The sequence below is a fragment of the Anoplopoma fimbria genome, chromosome 7 (genome assembly GCF_027596085.1).
Source record: "Anoplopoma fimbria isolate UVic2021 breed Golden Eagle Sablefish chromosome 7, Afim_UVic_2022, whole genome shotgun sequence".
In the NCBI taxonomy this organism is placed as follows: Eukaryota; Metazoa; Chordata; class Actinopteri; order Perciformes; family Anoplopomatidae; genus Anoplopoma; species Anoplopoma fimbria.
Window position 1 is genome coordinate 9,650,141 of NC_072455.1, and position 18,520 is coordinate 9,668,660.

The 18,520-nt window shown below is 38.9% G+C and overlaps 1 protein-coding gene across 2 annotated transcripts in view; it reads right to left on the minus strand.

Moving 5' to 3' along the window:
- Positions 1-2,463: 2,463 nt before the first annotated feature.
- pde5ab (phosphodiesterase 5A, cGMP-specific, b) overlaps positions 2,464-18,520 on the minus strand; it is a 49,920-nt gene continuing 33,863 nt past the window's right edge. For both annotated transcript variants that reach the window (XM_054601583.1, XM_054601584.1), the window contains 10 exons: positions 17,341-17,487; positions 14,544-14,669; positions 13,794-13,888; positions 13,590-13,677; positions 10,833-10,933; positions 9,655-9,732; positions 8,968-9,031; positions 4,182-4,256; positions 2,830-2,913; positions 2,464-2,680 (listed from right to left, as the gene is read on the minus strand). In XM_054601583.1, the coding sequence (XP_054457558.1) occupies positions 2,561-2,680; positions 2,830-2,913; positions 4,182-4,256; positions 8,968-9,031; positions 9,655-9,732; positions 10,833-10,933; positions 13,590-13,677; positions 13,794-13,888; positions 14,544-14,669; positions 17,341-17,487 (978 nt within the window). In that variant the 3' untranslated portion in view covers positions 2,464-2,560. The remainder of the gene's footprint in view (positions 2,681-2,829; positions 2,914-4,181; positions 4,257-8,967; positions 9,032-9,654; positions 9,733-10,832; positions 10,934-13,589; positions 13,678-13,793; positions 13,889-14,543; positions 14,670-17,340; positions 17,488-18,520) is intronic.

Here is an 18,520-nt window from a genome sequence, read left to right on the forward strand (position 1 = left end):
TAAAAAATATTCTAATATCCTTTTATAGGATTTTAGCAAAAGACTGCAACACCACAAAATGTGAAAAAATGAAGGTCAGCATACAGCCATGATACATTCTGAATATATTTTAAATGGAGAGAACTTCTAAACAAGTTTCGTTCCCCGATCGGTCTCTGCAGTAAAAGTAGAAATTTTCTGAACTCTTTGGGCCAATCTTTTCTCTCTTTGTGAATTTATTTTCAATCAATTAAATTAGAGAAGCTTTATGAACGATATAATGGGTTTAGAAATGAAAGAGTGTACCAGAGCTAGAAGGTATCCTTGTGCCTTCATATCGGTTGGTTTAGTTGTGTTCTGTTGTTGGCTAAAATAAAAGAGACATTAAATAGTAAATAATAACAGTGTCCCTACAATATAACGCAAACATTACTCCATCCCTCAATTATAAAGAAAGTAAAAAAAAACAGCCTCTTATGGTGGGAAAGCATTAACAGGTGCAGGGACATGTGAACAAATACAAACTGTTTTTCTTTTAATTGTGAATTGGTCCTATTTTATCACAAGGCAGTGGAAAAATCTCGACCCATTCCCTTTTGAAATTGCAGGCTGAGTCTTTGGCTCTTTTACATTTTGAAAAAAATAAAAATACATTTCTAAGTTTCAAACTATGCAGTTCATTTCCAAATGTCACCTGAAAGAGTTGTTTCTAAGAAAAGACCTTCAAAAAAGCAGAGATAGGATATGTTAAAGTATGAAAACTACATTTCCTATATAAAGAATTGTTTGCTCTTGACAAAAGGATGACCTTACAATATAGAAACTCTAATAAATATATAAAACAAAAATAAATATACAATAGTTAAGACAATGTGTGAAAAAATGTTACAAAATACTCAAACCCTGTGTATTCTGTTAAACACTGACATTTAACAAACTTATAAGATCATTGTGACACTATGTAAACTATATAGTTAGTACAATATCTGTATCCCACTGAACTGGTGCTGATCCCCAGGGATCCATGTGTTCAGTGTTCCACTAAATTTCACTACCTGTGAGCAATAATGTAAGTGAGACTTCAAGATGAAAGCCACTCTGTGCAAAAATGAAAAAAAAGGTTATTGTAATAAATATAGCTTAGTGCTGACTCTGTTATTTTCTCTGGTGAGTGACGGTCATGAAAAAATGGTGAGGATAGGAAGACAAGTCTCACAAAGTTTGCCGAAATAAGCATGACCTTTGAAACACAAGGATTGTGTCATGTGCACAACAATGCACTTCATTTTCATCCGTTTGTCATGGGAGTTAGCCAACAGGTGACTTAAGATAACATGACAATTTTCTTTAAGTTTATTGTTAAGGGATATAACAACCTGGGTCTTATTTTCATAGATTTAGCCATCGTTTCTATCTATTCTATGTACCCACTAAAGTTATTGCTGAGATCTGAGAACACGGCGCTATTGCTACAAAAAGTCTGGCAGGGTAAGAAGTTAGCTTTTAGATGATCAGAACGGTTGTAACCAAACCAGCAACAGTTTAGCCAGATTCTCCAAACCACTATATTTGGTATAAAACCAAGAGTGATCACATTGCAAAAACAAATGTTGATAATAATAATCCCCCATTGCACCAAACCACAGCAAGTACAGTAAGTCTACTGTGAAGGATGTCTACAGCATTTAAGTTAACAACATTTTGGCTAATAATTAATTCACCTTTGTTTTCTCTTTTAAAATAGCTGGACTAACATGGAGTTTTATTAGCCTTAAGTTTAGCTAACAACACAGAGAGTCTGCTAAGTTGACTGCACCACGTCTGTGCTGGCATGGCTCTATGGATGGATTGGTCCTGACTGAAATATCTCAACATCTCTTGACGGACTGCCATAAATGGTGTAAAGACGTTCATGGTCCCCAGATGTTTCCGTCTAATGACTTTGGGGATCCCTATCCTGTAGAGATACTTTGGCTAGTGACTTAATGCTTGCAAAACTAATAACATTCCCATCATAATCAGCTGTACTTCTGTTCAGTGCTAATAAGCTAGTTAGAATGCTAAGACGCTGGACTTGGGCAGTATCTTTTTTATCCATACCTACTTCTTGACATTCACCTGCTGGGCGCCACAATACATCCCATCAATACAGCATCACGGAAAGTGGAGCGTCTGTATTTGTGAGGATAGTGAAAATGATACCGTCGGGATTTCTAAATACCCTGGTATACCTCCCAAGCCTATAACACCCTAAACTAAGAACATGGCAATAATACAGAACCTTAACATGGGATCCTAAACATCAGCATGCTACCACTGTCCCTGTGAACTTTAACTGAAAGCACTGCCGTCCCTAACTAAAGCCTGACTGGTCTGTCACATTCCCAGATCTGAGTAATTCATTTATTGAGTACAACCTTATTACAAACCTACAAAAATGAGACCAGGCAATCTTTTCTTGATGGGGAAATGGAGGTATTTATCCTTTTGGATGTCATGCTAATTTCATGAAATTTTGAGAGAAAAGGTTGGATAGGGCGAACCCTGGAAATTTGTGTTGAAAACCAAACTGGTGTTGGGATCACACCAAGCCGTTAACCGGTCCCTTCTCACATTCCTCGGCCAAACATTTCCAATGCTGACGGTTTTTCTGACATCCTTCCAGCAACGGGGAGCAATCTCCGGACATGCCAGCCAAGGTCTGTGACATTGACAAAGAAAATTGTCATTCATCTTTGTGGGAAATAATGGAATGATTGACAAAAATCCTCTTCCAGCTTTTCATTTGGTACTTTGGTTTCTAGAGACAAAACAGTCTCTTAACACTGCAAGTTAAATTGGTTGATTTACCTTATATAACTGAGTACAGATGGCATCAATGAAGGACACCTGCATGCTGGGTATTTTATCTCTCTTCTCACGATTCATCAGGTCCTTAAGTGAAAGGATTGAAAAATTACATGTAAACAAAATGCAAAAAGTGCAAAAGTTTTTGCATTTATCTGTTGCAAATGACAACATTTTCAGTTTTCTTTAGTTTTTTTGCAGTATATGAAGTTCGCTATTTAAAAAAACAAAAGCTGTTGACAGCAGCTTTCCCAAGTTTCTAAACAATTAGGACACTCCCACATGATGACAGACATCTCAGATTCATGACTTCATGATTCATGAAACCAGATGGGAGATAGGGCTGTTTTCATTATCTATTAATCAGCTAAAATAAGTATTTAAGAACAAATCAGCAAATTTAGCTCCAACAAATGCAGCCATATATTTTAAAAACGGACTCCTGATCCAGTCTGACAGAAGACTTTTCATTATGTATTGCTGATTTACTGTTTTCTGAGGAGATCACACAGGGGCACGTTGTTATGAATCCCAATGCTTTTCTTGGAAATACCCATTCTACGTAGCGCTCAAATGCTAAGATTTGCTAGGCATCCAGCTCACATAAGGTACAAGTAACCGATTCGTTCAGGTTGTTTGCCAGGAGCATTGGGTCCATATCCTCAATCCTGACCCTCACCACTCAAGGCCAGTGCCGAAACTCAACCAGCTACGCAGGGCGGGTCTCTCCAAGAAAAGTTGATTGATTCATAGTTACGCCACAAGGGCCCATTAAAGTAATGAAGCCAGATAAAACCATGATAACTGGATTTTTTTTTTTATGGACAAGGTAAAGGTAAGGTAATTTTTATTATCCCCGTGGGGCAATTTGTTCTATAGCCAGCAGTAATACAATCCGAAAAACCAATCAGCACACAATTTACACAAATTACATATAGTGTAAACACTATATGTAATTTGTGAGAGAGGCACAGACAAAGTCAGGAGGCTGATATTAACAATGATAAATGGAAGGCTGCGTGACTCTAAATAAGATATGAATCATTATATAATTCAGAAAAAAATAATATTAACCAATTAGAAAAAAAAACCTGAGTTCTGTCATGGTTTAAGTGAAAAAAAATGGAAGATTATCCATAATTATATATCTAACATGCAATTATTTAGGGCATCAATGGTTGAGTATCATCAGTATAGCACCTAAATCTAAAAGATGCCATGTCTTTTAATGACAACAACCTGGCCAAAGCACATTAAGATTAAAAATAAAGCCATTACGGATCCCTGAGGCACACCACAACTTAGATAGGTGTTTGTCACACAGAAAAAAACCTGAAGTGACACACTGCACTTACACTGGGTTCAATGTTCAGCTCCCGTCTCTCCTTATCCCCTTGCTCAAAGAACTCAGTGGCCACCAGCTCAGCAATCTGCATCAGAGAAAAGAAACTGGTGAGTTCAATTTTAATCTTTGACATGTTGATTAAACAATTCAATAGAAATTCAGCTGTTTAAAAAAAAGAACCTGACAAGAAGACACACACATCAAGGACTTTTATGTTGCCGCAATTAACAATATTAACACTTTTAGTTAACTACAAGGAAAAAATGTCAAGAGAGGTTTTTCTTCCTATATCCACATGTGAGACCAAGAATAGAACAAACTAATAAAGTATTACAAAAAGGAAAACACATCACAGTCTGATAAGATTAAAGAGATTCCACTTTTCAAACTTAATTTTCTGTCATCATCACCTTCAAATCCTTTGTGGTTGGGTTTCTTTAGAACAGGGGTTTCAAACTGCTAAAATATATCCTTGGCTGTGGTACAGTTGTGCATTGGACACAAACTCAGCAACTCAGGGATTTTGGCTCAGTGGTAGAGCGGGTCGTCCTTCAATCAGAAGCTTTGCTCCACTAGTCTGTGTTGATGTGTCCTTGGACAAGACACTTAACCCCAAATTGCTCCCGTAGGCTGTTCCTTCGGTGTATGAATGGGTATGAATGATTAGATAGTTCGAGAGGCAGGTGTCACCTTGCATGGTATCCCCTGTCATCAGTCTATTAATGGGTGTGAATGGTTGAATGACGTGGAGACTGGAAAAGCGCTATACTAGTACAGTCCATTTACCATTTACCACAACTCTTCTGTCACTTTGAATTGGTCATTCATGCTCCTGATGAAAATAGCTAGGTGTGCATTGTCAAGTGTGACGGAGTATGCCGAGAGAAATGTTGTTTTGTTGCGTACCTGATCATAAATTTCACTTGATAACTTGCTTATCCACTCTGCCACTGTGTTTGCTGATAGAGAGATATTGCTGAACAAGCTGTTCTTTTCTGGACAAAGAATATAAGCAACTTCCAACATGCAATCCTTGAGAAATTGCGCTTGGTGAATTGCTTTCCTGCTTTGGCTATTAACTTAAACACATAACTTGCTTTAACTGCAGCAGCATCCTTCTTGGCTTTATGGGAAAGACTTGGCTGGGACTTCCACCTCTCTGTAGCTGCATGGCTCGTTTTTTCCTCTGTCTCCTTGGTGTTGCTCCATATTTAGTAATGACATTTGAGATTATATTCCTATGGCCTAAATACCACAAAATAATACTGCATTTCCATCATTCTTAAAACTGAGTTCATACACTTAATTTTTGGTTTGAAAAGGGACCTTTGATTATTGTTGTTTGCAGCCAAACAACCCTTTTTTATTATATAATAGTGTTTTATTACAATTATATTTGAAGGAGTAGTTTAAATTGGTATGAAATAATTTCGCAGGCCAGATTATTTTATATTTAGTCGCTGGCCTTTCCTTTTCCCTCAAGCATGCTGGTCGGCAGTTTGAGACCCCTGCTTTGAATTGTAAATTTATTTAAATAGAGCCTTTCTAGTCATACGACCACTCAAAGAAACATTAATGAATTTACATACACATTCATGCACTGATGGCAGAGGCTGCCAAACAAGGTGCCACCTGCTCATCAGGATATAAACTACTGCTCATTAACACACTCACTAGGGCTGGGTATTTTTTTAAACAGTGATGATGCTAGTAACAATACCAGTACCCTTAAAGTGATACCGATACCAACTGAGTACTTCATTTGATATCTATCATTTGAATGGAAGCTGTGTGTTGGTGTGTGTGTGGCTAGTAAATTGCCGCCACACTACACAGCGCTCATAAAGCAGTTACAGTGGATAATGCGTCCCCCGACCCTCAGTGACGGGTTCATGTTGTTGAGGAAGAGTAACGCCCACCTCCCTGTTCCCCCCTAGCACTGTTCGCCGGCTCAGACAACTCAGTGTTCAGAGCCGGCAAACTTGGCTGTATGCATCGTAGCTAATGTGCTAGTGCGCAAATCACCTTTCGAAAAAGGAAAAAAATCAAAGACCTATATTAAATCATGATATAGGTCTTCAGATTCAATTAGTAGATGACCCCTCTGTCTCCTGAGACACTACCGCCCAAAACTTGTATGATCGTCCTTTCTGTCCCAGATCTCAAAAATTACCTTGTTTACCAGAATGCTATCAAAACTTAAAGCCTAAGCTGTGGAAATGAGACTCGAGTTGTAACAACCTCGAACTGTAATTAGGACCTTAATTGTTTTGGAGTGCATCAGGTTAAACCATAAGGCAACATCGTAGTGACACTCAAAGAATTCAACTCTGCTGTTCCACTTAGCTCTCCAGAGCCTGTACGCCTTTTTATTTTATGGTCTGCAGTTTGTTTTGAATGATCTACCCTCGATGGCATCTCCAGCCGTAGTGCAGCTGGCAGCTGTTTTCAGGTAAAAAGCTCACTGTATACTACCTGGCCAGCTCCAAATAGCAGACAAAGTTAGCAACAAGCTGGTGATTATTCCTCACATGGACACAAACACACTCCAAAACCCTGCAAATAACATTTATATTAAACAGAATTTTGTACATTTTGTTAGCAGTCCTTTGGTCTCTTTTTGGGTATCCACTAAACTTAAAACAAAATGCAAATCTAAATCTGATTTATATGTAAGTCATTCCTAAACTAAAGGTCAAAAAATTCATCTCTAAATGAAAAAGGAACTCCAACGAAAAACCAAAAAGAAAATAATCATCCCTTTAGTTTTGGCAGAGTTCATGTTTAAGTGAGTGAACATGTTTGGTGTCATCTGAGGACTGGGGCACAGCTGTTTGTATTAATGAGATCTCATTTGTCCACACGCACCCACATACACACATACATAGAGGCCTGTCTGAACTTCTCTCCACTGTGCCTGTGGTTCCTAACGAGGTGCAGACTACTGGAGGTCAGCGGGGAGATGAAACAACAGGAACACACAGTTCTGAGATGGGGAGGAGAAAGTTGAAGTGCGTGTGTGTGTGTGAGCAATAAAGACAAAAAGAGTCAGAAAGTGAAAAGAAGATATTAAGCAGTGCTGCACTGCTCTTTTGGTAGAAACCTTCAAGCAAGTTGCACTTCAGGTAAGACCCTAATCAGTGATGTCACAGAAGATGAAAAAAACCAATGAGAAACACCTGTTGTGACATCACTGATTGGGGTGTGGCCTGCAGTGAAAGATGCTAGAAAGCTTCAGCCAACAGAGATGAGATCAGCAGCTTTCTATTCTTTGTCATTCAATAGCGAACTAGCCAATGAAAGACTTGTGCTTTAATTTAAACCTAACAAGGGTGTTTCCCCTACCATTTCCCTCATTTCATTTCAGCTCCGTGTGAGTCTTAACTGTGTTTGGCCCATCGGCCACACCCCAAAACAGACCACAACAAAGCTAAAAGGTGAATGTTCGACTTAAACCTTTGACATACTTTCGGCATTCACTAACAGCCGTGGAATAGTATCATTCTCGCTGACGTGCACACCGTTCCATTCATACAATTGAGTGTCTGCGTCAGTCTTGCATTCCAAACATGCACATTTCCCAACCATTCCAATTGGTAGCAGTCATGCACCATAACATTGTTTGACAGCAGTTCAATGCCATTTGGCTGTCTTTGTGTTCTTTTAAAGATGAATAAAATAACATGGTATATGGCGGATCCCCACGAACAATCTCTCTTCAAAGCAAGCACCAGTCTACCTTCTTCTTCGTCTTGGCAAACCAACTAGAGGTAAACACGCAACCAACTTGACTGGAGTGTGGAGGGACACTGGAGCATGCACAGTCAGTGGTTATTCTATGCGTTGAGTGTGGTCACAAAAATTGGGCTGCAGGTGGAAGTCCACATAGGGTTCGCGAAACCGTCCGGACATGAGCGGATGGCGACATTTATGTCACGCAAACCACAGACGAGGAAGGTATTGAAATTTACATATTAAAGCTAATGTTGCTCTGTATCTGCTTTGTAAATGAGCAACTGTTTGCTAACACCATAAAACTTCATGGGGCGGTTGCTATGCCACTATTACCTTGCACGGCAGCTGGATTCTTACAAAGTAACACGAAAGCCTGCCGGAATCACAGGATCAGACAAAAATGTTGTGTCTGAAACACGGTGTTACAGACCAAGCGGTGTCCTGTGATGACTTACTGGCAGTTACCGCCATTATATTGGTGTGCGTGACGCCACACAGAGAGGCAACTCGTAGTTCGAGTTCAGCTAACTGAAAGTTCGGTTCGACCTGATTTCTGTGTCGAAACCAGAACAGGTTCAGCTGAACCATAGCTAAACTGCAGCTGAACTAATTAATTTGCCAAAGGTCGACCCCACACTGTAAATCAAAGCCATAATAGACCGTGTCACGGTGGACATCTTGACTTGTACAAAAGAACGCCAAAAGTAAAATTCCTACATGTAAACTCAGGGCAAATCCATCTACCCCAACTTCACGTAGAAGCTGTTGTCTGACATCACACAACAATGTAAGCGTCTGTACCTACTTATAATAATACATATTATCATAGTCAAACCTGTTCTGCATGTAAATTGATGTCCGATGATGTCTGTTACCACATGTCCTGTTTTCCAGTCTCTGGTTTGTTCGCATGAGAGTTCAATTGTGCACTCTCTAAAGAAAGTGATGCGTAATGATGATTACCATTGAATGGCTTATGATGAATGAGAAAAACAAGTTGTCATATGGCCTACATAAACTGACTACAGAGACCGTAGAGATAAATAAAAGGGATGTTTTACCCTTTTTTGCACTGGCCATGGCTTGGTGATGGCTGAGATGTCACATGCAGTCATCAGCATTGACCTGAAGGGGGAGATACATTGACACACATTGATCTTCACAGAGCCACACCTTAGATAGAAAATGACCAACAGTAGCACCTTATAGCATAAGTCCACGTCCAACCATTGTGAGTGATATTTATGCCACTGGAAGTCAAACTTGAGTAGATTTTGTAAATAAAATCACCAACTGCATCTCACAAAGAGGAAATCAATTCTGTGTGAGGAGAATTCTGTGAGCTGCATCCAATGCATAAACCTTTAAAATTCCAATTATATTTGTATCAATTATACTTTCCTTATGAATTATTTACAGTTGATATGTAAAATATAACTACTGTACTAAAAGTAATTTCATAGCACACAAATATACAGTAATCAGGAGTCTTACTTTCAGTTGCGTCCTGTAAATTTCCCCGCTGCAGGACTAATAAAGGATTATCTTATCTTATCTTAAATGAATGTTTTCACATTTTGGCAAATACATTTTTTGCTTTCATTCCAAGAGTGAAATGAGAAGATTAATATTAATCTCATGTCTGTGTGTTTTGAGTCCAGATGTGATTAGAATAGTTTAGCATAAAGACTGGAAGCAGCTAGCCAGACTCTGTATCGTGTTGTAAGTTTTGGAGGACTCATACTCACCTCAGTAAGTCTCTGTGATGCTCGTCTTCCCAAACAAACTGGCTGTTCTTGGTGAGCTCAAAGAACTCTCCACGCCTCCTGACAACACAAACACACGTATAATGACACAACAGATAATAATCCTCATACAGTATATAACCTAATTTTCTCCTCCAACACCCACTGTCTAGACTGAAGGAGGGATTAGATAAGCAAAAAAGACGCGGTGAAAGAATAAGAAAAAATGAAATGTTGGAAGAGAAGGAAGAGCCTAGCATGCAGACAACTGCTACATTATACGATAATTTTTCATTTTTTTCAAAGTCCACCAAAACATAACTGTAGATGTTGCATGTAATTCAACCAACTTTCTTTCAGAATAATCCAATGCACAAAACAGACACACAAGGACACAAGTACAGACAAAATAATGTTTAAAACATTTTTGTATCACCTTTGAAGGCAGGAAATGCTTTCAGGAAGTCAACAATACTGTACGTTGGAGGTCAATGTTTATGTTAAGAAAGGGGTTGCTCATAGTAACAAACCCACAAAGAATTAAAAAAAACTAACATAATCATTGCATGAAACATGGTCATTTGATTTTTGAGTGTTTTTGATTATACTATACAATTAGATAATATATATATTGGGCATTTGTATATTATTGTAAATTAACCCAGCTATGATTGTGTGCCTTTGTATCTTTCACAAAACCCTACCCTCGGAGAATACCTTCCATCAAACTCAATTATCTGTTAAAGCCACTTAAAGCCACAATTTAAAACTTAGAACTGCAATTCTATCAGTAGCTTTAAAGCCAAATCAACCCCTACTCTATAACCAAGGATTCTGCATTTTACTAGTATTGGCATAATACGCTTGTTCTCTTGGTTTTAATTTGTCTAACATACTGTACATTCCTAATCATACGTAGTTATTGCTCTACGCTAACTGTTATAAAGGAACGATTTATGATTGAACACTGAAACAAGCTGAAGTTTAAAGTATAACCAGTGGTGTTCTGGAGATGAAAAAAGTTCTGATTGAATGCAATCACCACCAGTCCAAATAGCCTTCCTTCTCTTTCCTCTACCCAACTTGACTTTCCTCTTCTGTCTTCTTCCCTCATTTTTTCTCTCTCTCTCTCTTCCCCTCTCCAATCACATTTCCATCTGGGCTTGACATTTGGTACCTACTTCATGTACAGGGCCAGGTCAGTGGCCAGAATAGCCCTCTCGATCATCTTCAGAGTGGCCTTGTACTCGTCTAGGGAGAGACCGCTCAGGATCTGGTTTCCCTGGAGAGAGAGAGAAACAGAGAGAAAGAATTGTGTAACTGCAAGAACAGCTCTGTGTCTTATTTAGTGATTCACACACACATAATGTGTATACATGGACGTTTGACACTGAAGTTGTGTACACATAGTGAGATAGCAGCCCTCTAAGGATTGACTGTTGACTGCAGTTGGTTTTGTGATGGACCACCAATGGTGTTGCCAATGGCAACACTAGACCGCAAAAGCACACACACACAAAAGCGTGTCTTGCATCTGTATGAATATGTCTGAATGCGTCCAGCAGCAGTTGGGTTAGTGGTGCTGTGGAGTTGGGAGTGAATTTAGAGTTTGTTTTGAGCCATAAAGATCAGAGCAGGCTGTAATTCACTATATTTTATTGGGCCATCAGAGTCTTCTGGGGCAGGCTAGCAGCTGGAATATGAGCAGAAGAGGCATGACAAATAAGACAAAGAGATCCGGGAACCACAGAAAGCAGGAAACAACATTAAGGCCTGTGGAAATCCACTACCACACCATCTTTTCCCTATGCACAAACCATAGGCAACCTCAGGGGGTAATGATTTAACTGTGACCCAGTTTCAAAGTAGTTTCAGCCTGATTACAGGTTTATTAGAATCAGAATCAGCTTTATTGGCCATGTATGCGAATTTGACTCCGGTTTCTAACGTTCACAGAAATAGACAAATAAACAAAAAAGGTCCAAGAAGAAAAAAGGATAAACATTAACTATTTTGTACACAAAAATATAAAATGCAAAAGTATATATGTGAACATAAAAACACATCACTGATTACATTGTTTATATAAAGGATCACACTGTAAATTGTCATGAGGCTCTTTACTAAATTAATAGGTACAGAAATACACAAAAAAGCAGATGGTTTTGGTTTTAAGAGACATTTGACGATGGTCCAAGAACCTAGCTATAAAAGCCTGCTGCCTCTCGGGGGTCACTACAGATTTTGATGTGCACGTTGTAATGCTTTTAGGGAGTGTCAAACCCAGTCACTGTAACATCCCATGCTGTAACAGTACTTCCCCAAAAATCTCAATTTAGTTATCAATGTCTTTTGTTAACACAAAACACAAAACCTCAGGTTCTATTGAGAGTTGGGTTCAGTTCCTTACAGGAAGGCCTACAGCTTGGCCAGGATGAGCCGGCTCAAATAGTTTTTTGGGGGTATTGACAATGGCTTCCTGCTTCTGTATTAACAAAGGAATGACCACCATTTAACTGGAATCTGGAACATAAACGAGAGAATGTTAACATCTAATAGTTGCTGTTGTAGGACCACAGCAGATCTGAAACCTTCTAAATATATGCAGGACAACACAGATCTGTGAAAAAGATGAAATCATTTCTGAGACTGGCAGGGAGTCATGTAGGGACACCAAGAGAGGAGGGAGATTGAGCCTCTTGAAAGCGACTGCCAAGAGCTCAGCTGCTGCATACTGAGTCAGCTGCAGCGGTGAAAGGTCAGCTAATGTCACGTTTTGCATACTGTGATGCCGATAAAATCCGAGTGGGAAGAGAGACGATTTGCCTGATGCTTTTGTTCCCTCTCCCCTTTCCCTCCATTCTTCCTGCTACCACACTGATAACCATGATGAAAGTGACTTCTCTTCCTTTGCTACGCTCACATGTAACTGTAACTGCAGTTCAGATAGCTGGTACTCTGAGGCAGCAGCACTATGTCATTTCTGATGTCAGCTGAGTATAGTTGGTGTTTCGTACTTATGTGTCTTAGACTCCAAGCTTAAAACCCCCAAAGTTTCAACACCTTGACCATGTCTCACTGGACTGTGTAAAAGCTTTCTACGCTATAAACAATATCAAAACCAAGTACCAGTCCAAGCTCACTTATCAACACTTACACGTGTGTATGAGAAGGGCACTAACTCCATTCAAGCCAAGATTCTTACTACTAGCAGGGCAGTCACAGGCCCATATCTCTCACTACAAAGGAACTAGGCTGGAAAAAAATGTTTAAAATAAATAAATAAATGAGAATAAAGAAAAGCGCTGGTTTCACTTTTTAAAGCTCATTTCGGTAAGACAAATTTTATTCAAGGTAAAGATAGCTTATTGTTTTCAAAAGTTCAATGTGCCTGTATGTTAAAAGTATCCTGCTTGAAAATTGACAATAAATGTTGTTGATATGATATGAAAAAGCCCATAGTTTAGTTTGTTTGATAGATATAGTGGTAACTTATAGGATGCAAATATACATTATGATGTTCGAACCTTTGCTGGGAGGAAATGTTTGTAACTGGACCTCTTTAAATGTTAATTGAATACCCGTGCACCACAGTAAGCTAAAAAGCAAAGTAATACATCTTTGTGATTTAGGCACATTGAGTGCCCCTTTTCACATTATAGAGTCACCTGGTTCAGTGCTGATATCACGGTGGTGATTAAACTCGACCAATCAATACATCCTTCAACCACCAACAGTTTTGGAGTGATAGGTAGATTAAGATGCAGCACATTTATTCATAATAATAGCTAATGATAAAGCCAGTCATCAAGCACCTGATGATATCTATTACTTATTAAGCATCAAACCATTTAGGACAAGTGTTTTCTCTCTTTTGGTAGTTCGTAGTTAAGTGACTGGCAGGCTCCCTCTGTATATGCGTGATTGAGTGCACCTACTGAGCTGTTGAGGATCATGAGGCACTGGTCGAAGTGGTGATGCTCCATGGTGGAGTGGCAGTAGAGCTGGGCCAGTGGGTGGTCGCTCCTGGACACACACACAGACACACGCACAAGAAGAGACACAGTGTGGATACAGTGTGCTCTCACGCATGCATATACATTCATACATATACTTATATGACCCATGCTCTACTACTGCACCTCTGTATGTAGGAGTTGTTGACTCCTCTGTGGTCCAGATCGTGGCTGAGAGTTGCAATCATCAGAGCCAAGACCTCCAGATCGCTCAGGTTATTCTGTCAGGAGACGAGTGGATGAAGTAAGAGAGAAGTATTGGAGTGAAAAGAACACACACAAATTACATCACATAATGGCAGCTTGTTAACAGATGACAATCTTTTGGCACAATTAAACCAAACAAAAGCCTCCCAAAAGCCATGTACACTTGTGCTGTTGTAACTCTCCACACATTGTTGGCAGTGTGGGCGCTCAGCAGAAAGCCTGGAGTGGACAGCACGGCGGTTTCTGCATATGACAGATTTTTACACCAGAGCTGAATGCATGGCTCCAGCATTGTCAATACTGATTTTTCCAAACAGCAGCTGCTGATAGTTGCCAATATTTTATGCCATGACTTAACCATGAAAGACAATTTATGACTTTATTATCTATTCTTATATTTTGTTCAAAGTTAGTGTTGCATGGTTATGTACATGTAAACAGGAATACTGGTGCATTCAGGGAAGCCCTTTGGGATATGAGACTTTAGTCCTCTTCTTTCACAACAGCAGTGTTTTCTATTTCTTCTTAATCAATGGGGTTTGATTGTCCAACAAGATTGTGAATTCAATGCTATTCAGCAGCAAACTATTCATTATTGGATGTCCAAATGATTAGCATCAGGCAATTTTACAAATCAGCTCATCCTGAGCAGTGATTGGCTAGACTGACCTGTAGGCGTCCTGACTTGAGGAGGGTGAACATGCTCTGGGCAGTGTTGAAGGCGTGTCTCCAGTTGTGATAAGCCACATTCTTCCTGTAGTTCTTCTTCACACTCAGAACCCACTGGCACAAACTCTACAGAAGAAAGAAAGAGCAGAAATAAAAAAATATATTTTAAGCCTTGTGAGTGACTTTTTACAGGGCTGGATGTGCACCACGTAAGAACAATGCAGGTGTTGCCTCTCTGATAATAAGTGTTCAGCTTGTATGAATAGCAAATTAAACCAAAGAAAACATTTATACATATAAATATATATGAAATATATGTATAAACTTTTAAAATAAAGATCTAATATGAGACTATTCATTTCATAATAATAACAAACATTATATATATATATATATATATATATATATATATATATATATATATATATATATATATATATATATATAGCACTTTTAAAATAAAAGCTAAACATGACCAGGATTCAAATATTTCAGGACTGAAATTAGGCAAATAAAATAAGACAATTAAATAATATGAAAATAAAATAGAATAAAATACCCAACGATAACAATAACGACCTATTGGAAATCATTAAAACAACTTATTAAAAAAGATCTTAAAGCAGGTAGTTCGGGAGCTTTGTGGTAAAACCCTTACTATTTGGAACACCGCCACATAAACTGTTTCTTGTTTAAGCAGGCGCACTACTCATCCATGCAAGTCTGAAGTGTTTTAAATAGTCTGGTTTTACTGAAGATGTGTGTTTGTGAAGTAGTGAGCATACGACGGGGTAAATGAGACTTGGATTAAACTGAACGAGTTGTGTGAGAGTTAGTTTGCAAACTGTTGTTTTCATATAGCTTTGCTGTTGTTAAACCTGCCCCTATTTACTTCCATTCATAAAGACTTTTCTAAGTTTTTAGATTCTTCATTCACCGTGGAGGCATGTAAGAGAAACAAAGGTTACTTCAAGAGTTCAAGGGGACATGGTAATTAATAGTAATTTTGGTCACCACAGACTGACATCCCCACGCTAAGCCTGGAACCTTTGAGCAATGCTGGATTACCAACTGGGCAAAGCAGGCCTGAGGCCCCAGTTCACTGCAAGACAACCAAGGAAATTTGCAGCACTTATAATATTGATTAAACTCAAATTAGAACTGACACAAACTCAAATTAGGCATTAGGAAATGAGGATTAGGAGGTAAAAGGGTACATACACATTGCACAACATCTACCAGGCCATTACTTTGGGGGAGCCAGGGGGCTTGACTGTCAGGGTGTTTGCCCTTTCTGAAATTGATGACTCAGCATGATGCCAGCTAATCAATGCGCTGTGCTTTTTTTAGACTTTACTTTACTTCATGTTCATCATGAGCACACATCAAGTAAACCTAAACGAAACTCAAATGATGATTAATTTCCTTTACACTTTGATTATAATTGAGGACTCTACAACACTAAACAGGATAATTAATTATTGTTTTCTGTTGTTCTAACTGTGTTCCAACTGTTCTAGCTGTGGTTGCCATGATACCATTCATAAGTACTTTTTCTGTGATTGAGTTCACCCTTGAAGTGAATACAAAAGCATCCAAACCTTAACTTTTGTAACCATACCTTAAAGAAAAGCAAAAGCAGAAACTTTTCTGCATTGCACTTTGTTTGCAATTCTGCAACATACTTCCTGTAAAACATGACACACTGTTTCTGACATTAGATATACACATTCAATAATGAAATCTCTTGGGAAACATATCTGTAATAGGCAACGTCCACACACACACACACACACACACACACACACACACACACACACACACACACACACACATGAAAACACTTATCCACTAATTGAACATCAATCAGTCTGAGCCTTAGCACTACAAATAGACCTCGAGCTCAACTGTTTTGTGAAAACATGGAGGCAGTGAGGAAGAGAGCGAGAGGAAGAGGAAGAGAAAGAGAAAGAGAAAGAGGAGGAGGACGGGGACAAGAAAGGAACAAGGAAGGGGACCAGGGATGAAGTTGCTTGTGAAGTGGATGAGGTGATGTAGCCAGACCATTACAGAGGGTGAGATCCATAAAGCATCAGAATCCCTTACAATACTGTTTTTTTCCCCATCATTCACTGTAATTATTTCAGTTTTATAGAGTTTACAGTGAAATATTGCATTGATTACTGTACTTTAATTAGTCTTTTCTTTGTTTTTTTTGCCTTTATATATTTGTGTTCATTGAAGTGTGTTTAGATGTTCTGTACTAGAATGATCTTTCACATAGGCCTGCAAGAGGAAATTAAAAAGGTATGCAAAGTGCTAAAGACAGCTTTACAAAATTGTATTGTAATGTAATGCAGGCTTTGTCTCCACTTTGGGTTTGGAAATACATGTTTTCATAAAGTAGCGTGTAACATTCTCTCCAAAAATTAAATATCTTGTAAATCTTACAAATTTGCAGTTTTGTTCTGAGGATGGTGCTGGAGGAGAGGTTATAAGGTGAACAAAGTGAAAAAGGTTCATCCTCTGGGAGAATGACTGTGCTTGGTAAATTTCAGCTTGTTAGTACTTCTTGTGTCCATGTGAAAACTTGGCCTGTGGGAAAGTGACCCTGAGGTTCATCCTGTGGCGACCAAGAATATCCACAACTAAGCTGAAAATCTGTCCAGTATATGTCCAGATATCTTGCTGTGGCCCAACGTGTCAGATGAACAGATAGACAGAGGCAATCTCAAGCATTTTAATGGAAAATGCTTACATATAATCTACTTCAATAACATCCAAGGTCAGCTCTTACCGTGTACTTCATCTGGAAGTTTTGGACCAGGTTGAGGTCAACAAACATACGAATAGTAGCCTGCGTGGTTTCCGTGTCTGACAAGTCAAAGTCACTGAAGCTGAAGTCCAGAAGACGCAATGACTGGGCTGACGGCACTGTGGATACCTTCAAAGATACACAGAACATACATACATAAACACATGAGGGAATTCAGGGAGGCTGGGTACAGCAATATACATGCACTAATATGAATGTGTATTCTTTGTTTTATTAACTTTGACTTATCACTGGTAATCATTTTACAGATTCTTTGTTTAATCTTATTTTGTTTTATATAACAAGACTGACATAAGAGTGTTGCTGCAGTAACAGTAGCAGCTTTAACTGTTACCTATGATGATCAACACATACTGTATGTAGCAGTCTCTTGGGTAGGACGCACCCGAAAAATCAAGCCTGTGTCCTAGATACCAAGTGACACATCCTGTCTCTGGCACCCGAGGGAGGCCACTTAATCAGGTTATGCTGTTAGTTCAGACACTTTGCCACAAAGATAGGAGAACAGAACAGGACCTTTTGAGACGGTGATGCCATAGTAATTGTAAAGACTGTGACTGGTTTGAAAGCTGGGCTGCTCTGATTGGTTCATATTTGGAAAGCTGCCTTGGAGTACCTCTCAAAATATCAGTTAGATTCTTACAAGTGAGGTAATTAACAAAACCAAGACTGTCTGGCTGCATATTACCATGCATCTACAGTAAGAGATGTTGTTCTAGATATTCACTAAAAATAGATCTAATGGGATATTCAGAGAAACATACTCTTGTTAAGAGTTGTAATTTGAAAAGACAGTGATGAAAAGAATGTGCATGTGATAGTTTTGTGATCAAATTGAGCATAATGAGAATGCATATTATGTATATGTATATATAACAGGTTAAAATGATCTTAAAAGCAAAAAGTATTAGTTTTGGGGGTTCCGGTTTCCGCTCGATGGAGTAGGTACGAGAGGAGAGAAGCTCCGATGAAATGCACTTCTAACATAGACATTTGAACCCTCAGTAACCAATAGAAAGGGGAACAAACAGAGTATAAGTCACAGAATAGTAAATCGTTTTTCATGAGGAAAAGCTCACGCAATGAAGGAGCGAAACAAACTCACTAGCCCCGACACCAGCCAGAGAGGAGAGGCCCCATG